General features: G+C 38.3%; 1 protein-coding gene across 2 annotated transcripts in view; it reads left to right on the top strand.

Moving 5' to 3' along the window:
* Positions 1 to 10,716, top strand: part of shisa7b (shisa family member 7) — a 34,214-nt gene extending 23,498 nt beyond the window's left edge. For both annotated transcript variants that reach the window (XM_017427640.3, XM_017427641.3), the window contains 3 exons: positions 1,353 to 1,595; positions 7,346 to 7,727; positions 8,539 to 10,716. In XM_017427640.3, coding sequence (XP_017283129.1) covers positions 1,353 to 1,595; positions 7,346 to 7,727; positions 8,539 to 8,995 — 1,082 coding nt within the window. In that variant the 3' untranslated portion in view covers positions 8,996 to 10,716. The remainder of the gene's footprint in view (positions 1 to 1,352; positions 1,596 to 7,345; positions 7,728 to 8,538) is intronic.
* Positions 10,717 to 15,172: the final 4,456 nt, after the last annotated feature.

Genomic DNA, 15,172 nt, shown 5'->3' with positions numbered 1-15,172 from the left:
CCCCAACCTAAACATTTAAAATGATCAGTCTGGTTCTGTATTAGTTCTTCCAGGATTTGATGCTTTATAATGTTTTTTTTTCTTTTCTTCAGCCTTCATCATGATCAGTTTATGCTTTAAAAACCATACAGTCTCAGATCTAGCATTGCTTTTTCCTACTGTGTGTGTGTGTGTGTAACGAGTACCGTGCAGAAGTCGATGTGGTTTGTGTTCCCCGGGTGGCACTTAACAGAGACATCATTGGCCATTACTGCCCATTACTGTCAATGGTCAATGACCAGTATATGTCCTGCAGTTATCTTAACAAGATCGCAGCCCATAACTGTTACCGCCCTGAATGGACTCAACACTGATAGTGTCTGTCTACGGCAGAAAACAACAGCAAATGGCCCCAGTTACACAATCTTTAATTATCCCTGTATGTTTTTATACTCTCACAGCTGGCGTTCAGCAGCTGAGGTTGTAAATTCTCCTTTTTTTGATTCCTCCTCAGGGGGTGATTATAAGTAATAAGGAGCTTTTTTTTGTAATTTAAGATGTAACATAAAATGTTTGTCCTAATTTAAATGTTCAGAAATTACCAACCTGATTCTGAAAAAGTTAGGATGTTGTGTAAAATGTAAATAAAACCAAAATGTAATAATATGCAAATCTTTATTTTGTACATTTAAGGTCCCTGCTGAGTGCACCTACACACTAGGGCGTTTAATGCGCTGTTTGTTTGCTGTTTGGAGCCCATACGAATGTACTTGTAAATCTTCTGAAGTAACTAATTATCACTGTACATGTTGCAAAGCAGCCCTCCCTCCCTGTACTGCAAATCTTACATAAGGCAAATCATTTTTATGTGTATCGATCGATGTGCTGCTTTTGCACTTTGCATAAATGTGATTGTGTGTGTGTTTGTGCAGCGATTCCTCCAGAAGCTATCAGTGTATTTTTCTGTATTTACATGTGGCTGATATGTTGGTGTTGGAGCCTTAGATGAACAGCTCACAGTTGTATTTATAGATGGTCGCCATGGAGCTCAGAGACACTTCCTGTGTTTGCTGATAGTTGACCAGCTTGAAGACTCTACCCTCCTTCAGTCTTTTCCTTCCTTTTTCATGTTTTTTATTCATTTATTCAATCTATTTTTCTTTTTTTAATGCTAATTTTCTGTTTTATTTTCTACATTTCAAATTTATGTATTCTTATTGTATGCTTTTCCCCTCAATTTTTTTCATCTGCCCCTTTTTTCCCTTATTTCTTCAACTTTATCCTCTATTTTCTCCTACGTTTCACCGTTCGTATTTCCATTTTAATTCTCCTACTCACTTCTTTTTCTCCTTCTCCCTCCTGTCTCTCACCAGAGCGTGGGACTCGCATGAACAACACCTCCCAGCTATCATCTGGGCCCACCCTGATTTCAGGTAGCGGTAAAGGTGCTGGAGGGGTCGGCATCGGAGGCGGCGGCATCATGGGAGGGAGCATGAGATACAACAGCAGCCATCCGTCTTTCTCCCACTCCTTCCACAACCTGGCCCAGCTGCCGCCGTCCTACGAGGCGGTCATGAAACCAGAGCTGAACCGCTACAGCTCCCTGAAGAAGCTGGGTGAGCCCCGGGACTGGGGAGGGATGTAGGAAGAGGGTGGCGAAGCCGGAGAAGAAACAAAGGAGGCAAAAAGAAAAAGAGAAGGGACTAAGTAATTACTGGGGATGACTAAGAGCCTACAGGTGACGCATCAGTCAGGAACCACTTGGCCTCACCGTAAATTAAATTCTTCTACTTGCATCATTTTCATAAACCTGACTCTTTAAAAAATATAAAACAGAACTTAATCATTTTCTTCTTTTCTAGCAATATTCTGTCTTTACAAAATCAGCTTCTGTAGCTTTTTTAGGTTTTCATCCACTCAAACATTTAGGTTATTTGATTAGTGTTTGTTTCATAACACACTAAATGTTAGTGAATCTAAATTGCAGACGGGTCATTTTAACACCTGAACTCTGTTACAAAAAAAGGTGTAGTGTTAGATTATTATTATTATTACAGATTTTTATGTACAGAATGTTTTTATTTAATGTGAAAGTTAACCTGGCCATGAGCTGCCACAGCGTTTGATGCATGTTCTGCAGACAGGTATGATGATCCCTGTCCTCTTTTACCTGGAAATCATCCTTTTTCCAGACAGAATTTCACATTTTGATTCACCAGAGCTTAACACTGATTTCAGCTGCACTCAGTCCTTTTTAAATGAGCTTAGACCCAGACGAAACCACAATGTTTCTGGATCTCATTGCTCATTTTTTTTGTGCATTAGAGTTTCTAACTTGTAGTTCTAGACACAAGTTCTCCAAAAATGTATAGATATCTACTGGAGCGTAAGTACGAATCACTTAAAACAGCTTTATTCTTGATTTTTAACCAGTCTGCTTCCTTTAACACAGGAAGTTTGGGTATTTTTGCTTCTTTTTGTACTCTTTCTTTTCTTTCCTCACCATCCGTGGCATTCTTTTCATACGAACTGCTGTAACATCCACTGCATTCTTTGTGAGTTATGTCAAGCCTTTTAGTGCCCTCTCTAAAGCACATCTCACATAGATATTCTCTCATTGTTTCGTACAATGAGCAAAGTTTGGATATGATTCAGCTGGGTTTTCTGTGTAAAACTGGCTTGAGGTGAAAGAACTGGAGGAAGATTTATGAGCTGAATGCCAGCAGGAAATAATCGAGAAGGAAGTGACAGATTCTGAACTTAGAGAGATAGAGGATGATAAAGGATGATGAAGAAAAAGGAGGCGTGGAGACGTAGAGATTGGGTGAATGAATGTAGAAAAAGGAAGTGGGGTAAGAAGGGACTTGTGAAAACGATAGGTGGAGGGGTGTTTATCAGCTGGTCTGCAGAGGCCTGGCTGCTTTTGGTGAAGAAGAAAAGATGTTCGAGGCGGTGGCTGGCAGCCTCTTTCTATCTGCCCTGTGACTGCAGGGGGAGGGGAGTCATTCTGCAGATGAATGATGGATGGTTACTGGCACTAAATGCATCCAATAATGTGGTGAACACAGGGATCAGATGAAGCCTATTTATTACAACAATTTAATCAAAGGAAAAAGGAGAATCACTTCTGTAGTTGTGGCTTTGCAAAAAGGGAGACAAAATCCTACTCATTTCAAACTGAAATCATAAAAATGGCATCCTAAATTATATCAAATGGCTCAATTTGAAAGAGTTTACTCCAGTAGTTTTCCAGATATACTGATGTGCAGTTCTGAAATGTGGGTACGCACTCAATGTAAACAAAGCACTCGGACGAATCTGCTAAAAACCACAAGAAAGCTCGAGTCACAGACTGATCTACATTAGGCTGTCTGTAGGTAAACAAATATGGTGGAATCTGACAAGTGTTGAATCTTGGAGAAGATGTAAACATGGACATAAAAAATAACTTTTCCTGCAACATCTTTAACTAAAAGTCTCACAAGAGATCCTTCTGATTAATAGTTAAACCACTACAGAATATTAGTTTGTCTTTTATGAGAAATTTGAACAAAATTTCCTCCTTTAGTCTGTTTTTATGTAACTCTATTACCAATTAGACACACAGTATATACATATATTTCATTTGTATCCTTAGATGGTGTTGTTTTCTTCTTTAAATATTTGCTTAAAAACTCAAATTTGTTCTGCTTTACCTCAGAACAGCATCTCTGTTCTCAGGTCCACTGCTGCTTTTTCAAGTTCTAACCCCAATCAACAACTGCTGCAAATGTTCATTTTTTTGCAATCACATTTTCAAACCCCCCCCGTCAGTGTAGAGCCAAATCTCGTAGCTTTACTGCCTTCATGTGCAGTTGTCTTTGTGTTTTCTTCCAAGTAGCTCATGTACAGTGATAGTACGTGCTGGTTTCAGTGGTTTAGGTGATCCATGTTGGCAGGCTGAAGCCCGTTAGCCCGTGATTGTCCTGAAAAGACCCTGTGAAGTGAAACAGTTGCACCCACACAGAGGCAGTAATATCACTGAAACACTCTCCACTTTTGGCTAAGGGTTTCTGAGAGTGATGAATTTGAGAACAGAAATTTTGTGAGCATGAGAAAAGGTCAAACTTGAGGCCAGGACATTTGTACAAGCGGCAGTGAATCTGAGGTCAGAGATCCAGTTTTTGAGGCGAAGCAGAGCAGATTTGCACACAGAGACTTTTCAGTAAGTTTTAAAAAAGAACAGCACAATATGTGAGAGAAAACAAAATCTTCATTGCAATTTGGAAAAATATGCTTCATTTAAAATTAGCAATAGGGTTTGATACAATTTAGTGAATGAATAAAATAGTATTTTCTTGTTTTCTGATAGGGTTTTTGGAGGATTCCTTGTTTAGACCCCATTTTCTAGCCTCCTTTAAAGAACTACAGAGAAAATGCAACTAGTTAAGATTACATCTAATCTGAAGTTGGTTATTTAATGTGGCTGTATTATAAAAAAAAGTACTATAAGTTGAAGGTTGATCAGACTCCTTTGCTGCTTAAAGTATCTGAACAGAAGCTATGGCTACCAACCATTAGCAGTGGAAAAATTAGCAGCAGCATTTTTCATTTTACACTGAAGGATGACAGTTTTATTGATAAGTTGAACAAATGATCCCACCTAATGGATTTTGAATTAAATTGGGAGCAAAATCAGCTTAACAAAGGTTATGAATAGGAATGCATGTAATATTTTCTACAACCCCAGTTCCAAAAATGATGGGATGTAATTAAAAACAAAATGCAATGATTTGCAAATCTCATAAACCCATATTTTATTTACAATGGAACAGAGGAAACATTTCAAACTAAGAAATTGTATTTATTTTAAATAAGGTAATTTGGAATTTTATGACAGCAACACATCTCAAAAAATAAGGACAAAGCGGTGTTTCCCGCGGTGAAGCAGTCTGTAAACATCCAGGAGCCGAGGAGAGCAGCTGCTGGAGGTTTTGGAGGGAATGTTGTCCCATTCTCTTTGCTGGATTGAAGCATACTGTACGTTGTTCTAAAATCTGTATATACTGTTCTGCATTCATGGAGTCTTTCCAGATGTTTAAGCTGCCCGCACCAGAGGCACTAATGCACCCCCACACCATCAGAGAGGCAGTCCTTTGAACCGTGCATTTAAAATTTCACAATGGAATATGAAAAAAAAAAATCATATTTCGATTCATCTGATAGAACAGTTCTCCTCTTTGGTCCAGAGAAGATGGCAGCGTTTCTGGATGGTGTTCACATCTGGCTGCTTCTCTGCCTGATAGAGCTTTAAGCAGCATTTATGGACGGCATGGTGAACTGTGTTTACAGACAGTGTTCCTGAGCAGAACCAGAACCAGAACCTGGTTTTAATGCAGTAGCCCCTGAGGGAACTGAACTTTCAGCCTCCTCCTTGGAGCTCAGAGATTTCTACAGATTCCTGAACTCTGTTGATGTCATTATAAACTGAAGATGGTGGGATATTCAAATCATTCCCAGTTTTCTGTTGAAGAACATTATTCTGAAAAAATTCTACTATTTTTATTTGCAGTTTTTTTTACAGACTGATGAACCTCTGCCAGTATTCAGAAAAATTCAGCCTCTCAAAATACTTAGTTAACCTAATTTGATGCTAAATGCTCCTCCAGCTGTTTTTTAATTCATACTAATTACTTTTACAGCTTTTTGTTGCCCCTGTTCTGTCTTTTTTGAGTTGTGTTGCAGCTATAAAATTCAAAACTACCTCATATTTTCCAAAAGAAATTGTACAATTTCTTAGTTTTAACATTAGATATGTTAATATGTTTACTATAGGTAAGTTTTACACCCAACTTTTGTTTTTTTTTTAGTTTTAATAATTGTTACTGTTTTTTCGCTGTACTGTTGAGCTCAGTTACATGAGTTTACTCATCTGTGGGGATGACTGAAATTGAAATCCTCCACATGACACGTTCCATCCCCTCTCGAACCCCTCAGAGTCTGGTGTGATGACAGTGAGCACACAAACGTGTCATTGTGCAAATGAATACAGTCTGTGCTGACAAGTCTGGAAAATGACAGTTTACCCAATTTCTCTTGTTCCAAACAGACTGAATCATTGTCACACTAAATTAAAAGGTATTTTATTTTCATGCCAGCTTTGGTGGAGCACCCCTTCAAAGTGAATGTAAAATATTGTCAGTGTGACCCAGAGAGAGAAAAAAATGGCTCCTCAACAACCATTGTGTGAAACCTGCCGCTTGTGATGCGATTCCCCGCCGAAACGCCACTGATAAAGGCTTCTTTGTTTGCAGACAGCAGGCAGGCAGAAACCTCGAGCTAATTTGGCCTTACTGGAGGAGAGCAAACAGTGAGAGGGTGAGGGAGGACAGGGTGAGGATATGAGGCACACGTTGTGAGAAGGAGAAGAAAACACGGGGAAATGGAAGCAGATAAAAAAAAAGAAATCTTAAGAGCCGGTATAACGGGGGAAATTAGAAGAGAATGGAGGAGCATAATGGAGACAAAAGAACAAACAAAGAGAGGAAGAGGAAAGGAAAAACAAGTGGGGGAGAAGAGGTTGCATGGTGGCTGGGTAAAGGTCACGTTCAAATTGGCTCTCAGGGAGCTGCTTCCATGGAAATGCTTTGAAGATTAAAGTGGTTTCAGGCTACGGAGCAGAAAGCACAGAAACACTGTTTTACTATTAATGAATCACTTTTTTTGTCTTCCTCATCATCATGTTCTTCTCTTTTCACTTTGTTTTTTTTCCATCCAGTCTTTTCTTTGTGTGTTTTTATATTGTTCTTTCTCTTTTTAATATGGTGTTCCTCATGCATTATACAGCTTTCTTTTTCTGCATGATTCATTTTCGACTTCGGTTTTTTATTTCCCCTTAGCTTGATCATTTGCAATTCACCTTTAATTTAGTATTTTTAGCAACTCTAGCCTTTTCATCTGTTTTTTTCTTTCTGCTTATGCTTTCTTTCTCTCATTCTCGTTACTGCCTCTGTTATTCTTTATACATGATGCATACCATTCTTTGGCCTTTATTTATTTACTTTTCTATTTATATACTGTATTTTTTGACTTCATATTATTGTCTTTCTGCATTTTTTTACCATTTCTCCTTTACTTATTTACCCGACAGGTTTTAGATACAAAATTTTTTTCATGCATCGACAATCGTTTAAAATATTTAACTGCAGTTTATGTTTTTTGTTTCAGAATTAGAAACATGACACCTTTATAGGCCTTTATGTCCTGCAGCCAAGACAATCAGTAGATTTAAAATAATCTTTATGTTTATCAATAAAGCTAAGTTGTTAAATGTACAGAAGCCCTGTTTACATATTATTTGTTTTGTTGTTTTGTTTTTAATAATCAGAGAAAGAACTTGACGAGTACTCCGGATATTACTCCTCCAAACGTCGCTCCAACAACGCTCCACCCTCGTTCCACTCCTCGCAGCACCACCTGCCCTGGGGAGGCGACTACACACTGGGATCCAGGGGGACTCTGCCTCTCCACGGCTCCCGACCACACCTCCACATCCCCGCTTCAACCCCCAACCCTTACCCCCTGCCTTCCCAGACGCCGTACACCAACTCCACCTTCGACAGGCCGCCGCGACGCGTCCGCTCCCAGGACCAGCTGTTGGCTTTCGGGGAGGGCAACACGTTGTCCCGCCTGTCCAAGAACCAGCAGCACCAGTACTACAAAGCCATGATGAGTACCAGCAGGAGCTCCACGTCACAGACGCTCCGCAGGCGAGTGCACGGATGAGACGAAACAGAAGAGACGCAAATGGAAAGAGACATGAGATCAGATAGGATGATAATAAAAAGAGATCATATTAATTTGTGACTGGAGAAGTGATGAAATAAACTCCATAAAGGAAATATAAAAGCAAAAAGAATCACAGTTTTATAAATATCAAAAAGTAAGACAGTTTCATTAAAGTTTAGAGAATAAGACAAAGTCATTAAATTTATACGACCTACAAATATGTTCTGTTCAATCTGAAAACTAATCGTTGTTTAAGAAATCTATGTCAGCTGAGATCCAAATATATTACAGAGCAAAGTCTAAAAGTTGCTTCAAACAAATCCAACCAGAACAAGCCAATAAATACAACTATAATGGCTTTAGAGCAAATCTGAACTCATACCTTTGTGGTCAAATTAAATATCCATTTTAAAAAATACATTAATATGGCAATGTTAATAAAAAATACTTAAAAGTTACATAATAATTCATTTTAACTTGTGCATCCAAATACACTGATGAACACTTCAAACTAATTTCTATTTATGAAAATATACACTCAAAGTATTTTTTTCTTTTCATGTAAAAAAAAATGAATGACATTTGCTTTTTTTTTTATTAGTCTTCGTCTCTCTTTCTGCCTCTTGTCCCACTCAGTCACAGGACACTTAATAATGTTTTAGTAAAAGCTGCAATTAGACAAACTTTGTCCTTATTTCTGTATATCCGATCTGAAACGTTACCTTCAGACCCAGTCTTTTACTTCAGAATTTTAAAAAAAGGAATATTAAATGATTAAAACTGTGGTTCCAGGTCCCACGAGCGGCTCCTGGTCTCTCCTGACCGTCTGGACGACCGGCTGATGACGATGGGCCTACATGTGGGAGGGGCCGACAGAGCCGCAGGGAGCGGGATGTTTCCCACCATGGGCCAGCTCAGCCACCATCAGAAGGCCCAGTCGCAGCAGAACATCTGTGCCACCCCATCCATGGACCGTCACCACATGATCAAGATGAACTCCCACCCGACGCCGGGCCACGACCACGAACGCAGCTCCGCAGCCATGCCTGGGATGGGGATGCACGGAGGCTGGGACCCCCACGGGGGCCACGGGGGAGGTGGAGTGGGGCCGATCGGCGGCCATCCCAACGCCCGACGAATGGCTTTCGCCAGCAAAAGGCAGAACACCATCGAACAGCTGCACTTCATCCCTGGAGGAGGAGGAGGGCAGGGATTGCGGACTGGGAGTAAGAACGAAGTGACGGTGTGAGAGGAAGATAAAGGAAAGGCTAAAGGCCAAAGGTGTAAAGATGACAGGATGAGGAAAGGAAAGCATTTAGTCGGAGAATAAAGTGGAGAGATGAGGAGGAAAATGCAAAGAAATGAGGAAGAGTTTTAGTCCCAGCTGGCTGTCCCCCCTTTAAAAAAACAAACAAAAAAAACCCATTGTGAATGACAATTATTTCATAGTGAGTAAAGCCAATTGATTCTCTTCTTGTCACTTTATGTATTAAAAAAGAGAATATTCAGCCATTCTTTGTAAAGGGAAAAAAAACATCTCACATAAAAGAGCAAAAAAAAAAAAGCAGTTCAAAGGCTGCTGGGTATTGGCTGTGACTTTTATTGAAGGATATTTGCTGAGTTGTTGAATTGTCCTTGAGTTTTATTCCACTGTCCTCTGAGTCCTCGAGTGCTCTGACAGATATTCATCTGTCTTTAAATCCACTGTGGATGATGAAGAGCGCCCAGGCAGAGATAGACGGGTTTGCTTGTTCATGTATTTATAAAAGTATTTAAAAACCAAACAAGTTACTTTTTATATGAAATTAACTTGATAATATTAACATTGCTGAGCCCTGTAGGATTTTGTGTCTACCTAGTTGAAAACATATTTATCCTTAGCCCAGGCAGTTTGTAATTTAAAAGCTGGACGTGTGTCCAGACGATCATTGCTTCCTGTAGTTGTGATTGGAGCATCAAAGTAAAACTGCTGAAAAAACACTCCAGCTTTATGGCTTCATTAACTTGAGAATAAGATAAATTAAAGACTTAGGAATAAAAGAAAACTCATCCAGCTGCTCAGTCGCATCAGCATTTCAGATTAAATTTAGAAAATTTAGAATAAACTCATCAGTTTTTTTCTCCTCTAAGATTTATCAACACACTGAAAACTGCTGGGTTCAAAACAAGCCAATCTGTAACCCGGTGCTGGGTCAAATTTGGACCGAGCCAGCCCTGGGTAGTTTTGAGCCAGCGTAATGAGGAAAAATAACAACCTAAAATCTGAGTTACTGGATAATTACAACTTTGATTGGTGCTGCTATTAGCGTCAGCTAGCTAGCACCATCTAATGCTATTTTAGGAACCCAGACTCATTTTATATAATGTGAGCTAAAGTTGTTGACAAAAGCAACCAGGTTAGACGACTTCTTACAATAAAACTTATCACATCTTAAACCAGAGGTCCAGACAGGTCTGATTTGGTCATCTGGCTTAAAATGGTGGACTGTGAAGAACGATGTGTCTCAACTTTCTGATCTAATATTTGGTCGAACCAACCCAACCTATGAGCCGACAACTTCAACCCAGCAGTTTTTAGTGTGAATGTTTAAGTAAAAATCTGAATGCAACCCTCTTTTTTCCTGATGTGACTGAGCCTTGAAAGCAACATTCAATATATAGTATAAATATATACATATTTTGCAAACCTATATCCTTGTACAGTGGATTCTAGTGAGTGTACGTCATCTATGAAACATAAATAGTGAGAAAGTTTTGAATTTTACCTCTCATTAAGGAAATTTGATCTGTGAACAAACATGCCGCTGCAACGTTTTCGACTTTTCATGGGGATTTTGTACAGTCGAGGGCTTCTTTTTGCAGCGCAGCAACATTGCAACAACCCCTCTTCTATGTGTCTACGAAGCCACACTCTACCTGCAAGTTCAGCTGCTCACCTTTTGTATTAAAGGAGGGGGAGTAGACNGGGTGGGGGGGGACAACGAACACTTCACACCAAGGGCTAAACCGAATTATCTTTCCGTGTCTGTGCTATAAACAGTGTCTGCTTCTTATTTTTCATTTCTTCTCTCTGTCCGAAGGCATGCTTGTACATATTTCCACTGATTTCTTGAGAAAATATAAACATGCAAAGAATTTCTGCAAAGAAATTTTTTATGTGACATGTAAAAACACCATTATTTTGATTATTGTCGTGGGATAAGAGCTGATCATAATGATGTCATAATTGTAATTTCTTTGTTTTGGTGGTGAGATGGACCTGCTAGCTGGCTGGATTGGGCTTTAGCGAGACCTTTTTTAAGGTTTTCACCTCTCCCCCTGAGTGATAATAACAAACATGACTGATTATTGAGTGATGCTTTCTGCCAGTCATTTGTAGTGTTTTAATTAATGTGTTGATAGTTTATGGGAAAAAAAAACCCTCTGTGAGACAGTGATCGCTCCTATCATGATCTCTTTATTTGTATTTACTCAAACATGTATTTATTTTTTTAATCTCTGTGAATTTTATTGAATATTTTAAATTTAAAAAGAAAATCTTGTTGCGTTATATGAAAAAAAAGATTAAAACCTTTTTTACTCACGAGAACAAAAAGAGCTGATGCAATCGTAAAAGACGGACCGCATGATGATGTCAGAAGCCAGTGTTAGTGATGTCATAGTGCTGACTTATGATGTCACGGCGTGTATTTGTCTAAATGTTCACGCGTCTGTTCTGATTTCTGTGCCCGTGTGTTTAGCTCCCCGTCGTCTTCGTCGTAGGAATGCTTAACCTCATTTTTGACCAAAACTAAATCTCGTTTTCAACACATGAAGATGACATTTAAACCTAACCTGCGATTGTTATTCGTTCATATCAGCCTGGAAGAAACTTTCTGAATCCTGTCCTTGATATTTTTTTATTTACTTTTTGATCATTCACAGCTTTTCTCATCGAGCTGTATTCACCAAAGCAAGGACTTTTTAAATGTTTTAAAAAGGTAATTGTTTCAGGCTTCTGTTTCTGGCACAAGAAGGGAAGTAATATAGCTGAGAGCGTTATTTTATTGCATGTTTCATGAGCTTGTGTGTCTGTAGTTTGACAGATTTAGTTTTTAAAGCAGCTTCTTCCTTTGTGCTCAATTTTGACAGATTCTTGAGGCCACAGAAGTAAAAATATACTTGCAGAAGGTTGAAGGGATTCTTTTAACAGCAGCAAGTGTTACTGAAGTGGGGAAGGATCTGTTTTGACTTTGGCTAATTCATTGTTTTTTAAAGAGCTGAGGCAAAACGAGGGTGGAAATGTAAAAGACATAAACTTCAGTTGTATTTTTGATGTCTCGCTCATTTCCTCTCATACCTTTAGATGTCTTTTACTGTTGTTGTGATCCATGTTAATTGCTCCCCCGATGAAACTGTGTGCCTGTATTTATGTGTGAGTGTGTTAACCACAGGGGGAAGGCATGGGCATATTTGTATTCTCAAAGCTATTCTGCATACCTCAAAATTGTATGATAAAGTATTTATAACATTCCCTTATATGTCTATTTCCAAGAATATCCCAACAAAAGTCTCACAGATGTGCAACCCTTTTGTTATTGGTGATCAATTCTTGCGTTTGTAGAAATCATACTGTTTAAATGATAATAATAAAAAAAAATCCTACTTAACAGTGTTTGTTTGTTGTAAATCTGTGTACTTTGTCTTTTTCAGATGTTAAAAACTGTTTAGATATTTGTCTGTGACATGTTTATTAAGTTACATTGACTGTGTACCCATTAGTTTTTTATATAAATTTGCTTATTTTCTAATTTGTTGCAGACCAATTGTATGATCTTGATCCAGTTTACTAAACTAATATGGTTACAATAAGAAGCAAACAAGTTTGTTTCAGAAAAAGATTTGAACCTTACAGGCATATTTCCCAGGTTATATAACCATGAGCTGCCACAGACTGTATCTTAAAGAAGGGTGTCGTCATGAAACTACTGCTTTTATGAACTACTGTTTCAAAGCTTTAAGTTGGAAATAAATTAATATAATAATGTGCATTTATTAGATAGAGCTCTGGTCTTTCAGCCAAAATAATAAGTATGTAAATTGTACTTTGTCCCAATTTGGCAAAAATATACTAAAGTTTGGTTCACGGAGCAAAAACAGATAATCACTATGCTTTTTATAAACTAACAGAAAGAAATATGCAAGTGTCAACCCAAATGTTTCTCTAATCATCCTTTATACACATAAGGAATAACATAACAGACCAAAATATTACATGAAGGCAAATACATGTGTGTTACAACACAACACACCTTAAACTAAAACAAGTGTAAGCCATTCTGTCCGTTTTCCCTGACAGGAAAATGACACAAACTTCATGTTTTAACATCCGTCCATCCATTTTCTTTTACCCACTATTCTGTGCAGGGTCACAGGGAGACGGTGTCCATCTCCAGCAGTTATTTGACGAGAGGCGGGGGACACCCTGGACACATGGAGACAAACGAGACAGACAACCACTCACGCTCAGCAGTTACAAATAGTCACCATTTAGAGTTATCAGTGAACCGAACATGCATGCTTTTAGTCTGCAGCACAGAATGAGAGTGTGGTGTAACACCCTGCACACCGTGCACTCTCACATTTACATAAGAGAATTTAGATTCTGCAGTTAACCTAACATATTTTTCGACTGAGAGGAAACCCAGAGAGGAAGATGCAAATTCCATGCAAAGAAGTCCAAACCAGGACAGACCTTCCAGCTGCGCCACCCATTGTTTTAATGTTTCCCATGACTGCAGGGTGATGAGATTTCTTGAGATTCCCATGAACAGACAGAGTAGCTTAACCCTGCCACAATAAGTTTTCCATCTCATTACCTCATTTCTGTCTGAGATATAAAATATGCCCCCTACTGGTTAACGAAAGAAAAGCATTTTGTGCAAATGAATGAAAACTTCACGCACAGATGTTTGCAGGTTATCAGTGATGCTGTAGTTTTAATAAAATTTATTAAATGTAGATGACTGCTTAAATTATCATGTACTTTAAAAATTTCATACATTTGAAGCAAAATGTTATTTTCCTTATATTGATCAACGGGGTGTAGAGTTTGCATATAAATGTAGACAGGGACAAAAACATCCAAAACCCATTTTTTCCCCACAAACAAAACAAAATAAGACAAAAACCAACTAAAGCATTAAAGTATTTAATGTTGTAACGCTCATTTGTTGGCGCTCTACATATTCCTAAATGTTATGACTCTTTTTGATGAAAACAAAATTGGTCTTTGATTTTATACTTACTTTTCCACAAATCCAAGTTATTTATGGGAGAATAAAGGAACAAATAGTTTACATATTGAAGCCTGAGTAACTACATTTGCTATAATTACTCCTACAAAATCTGATCTTAGACACTTTCCATTTCAACATGATTTATCACAAACTGAGTTCTTGAGTTAGATTAAAAATGGCATAAAAAGAATTTAACTTAGATTTAACGATCATAACATTACAGTAAATCAGTCATTTTACATGTTTAGTTCTTCTGTCGTTATATGCAAGAGTTGATGGAAGTCCTTTTCACAACAAAGTATAATTGTGTCATCTGTAACAATTTAGATTCATTACAAATACAGTATGATTTCTGTATAAAATAAACAACAAAGGACCCAAACCTGAACCACGGGGGACCCCAAAAAGAAATAATCGTGGATTTGTACTGTTAACCTGAACATTTTGCAGTCAGTTCTCCAAGTAACTTCTTAACCAAGACCATACAGCTGCAATTTCAAGATATGTTTGATCAACAGTTTCAAATGCTTATTAGATAATGGTCCTCAAATTAAATAAAATTAAAAGGTCCAGCATGCTGAACAAAGCAGAGCTTCAATTAGAGCTCACAAAAATAATGATCTTTGTGATTAAAGAAGACCACACTGTTTCAGAATGAGTTCATGTTTGTGAAACTGACTGCTTACACAATGCTACTTAAACTTAAAACTTAACATTTAAACATGTTGAGATTTAATTTTTGTCCCAGTGTCCACACAGTGTGTGGTGCAAAGAACAAACAGACACAAACACTCACACTGACAGTGAAACTGTATAATTATGATAATTAATTAAACCGCAAAAGAGGCATCAGCCACACAAACTTATGCAGGACACACGTACTTACACACACACACGCACCTTGCAATGTTATGCAGCACGCGCCGAAATGACATCTTTAATTGCCTAATTAACATTTTACACTCTCGGTGTGAAAACACACACATGCAGACACACACACACACACACGGGCACGCGGGGGACTTAATGACACACAGTGACAGAATGCACACAATTATCTTTTTTTAATGGAGCGCAAAACGTGTATGCATGAACGCGCACGTCCATTGCACACACACACATGCACACGCGCGCGCGCAGTTTATTTA

Source organism: Kryptolebias marmoratus, linkage group LG5 (genome assembly GCF_001649575.2).
Source record: "Kryptolebias marmoratus isolate JLee-2015 linkage group LG5, ASM164957v2, whole genome shotgun sequence".
In the NCBI taxonomy this organism is placed as follows: Eukaryota; Metazoa; Chordata; class Actinopteri; order Cyprinodontiformes; family Rivulidae; genus Kryptolebias; species Kryptolebias marmoratus.
The sequence above is the reverse complement of the archived record's forward strand: the minus strand, read 5'-3'. Positions and strand labels throughout refer to the sequence as shown.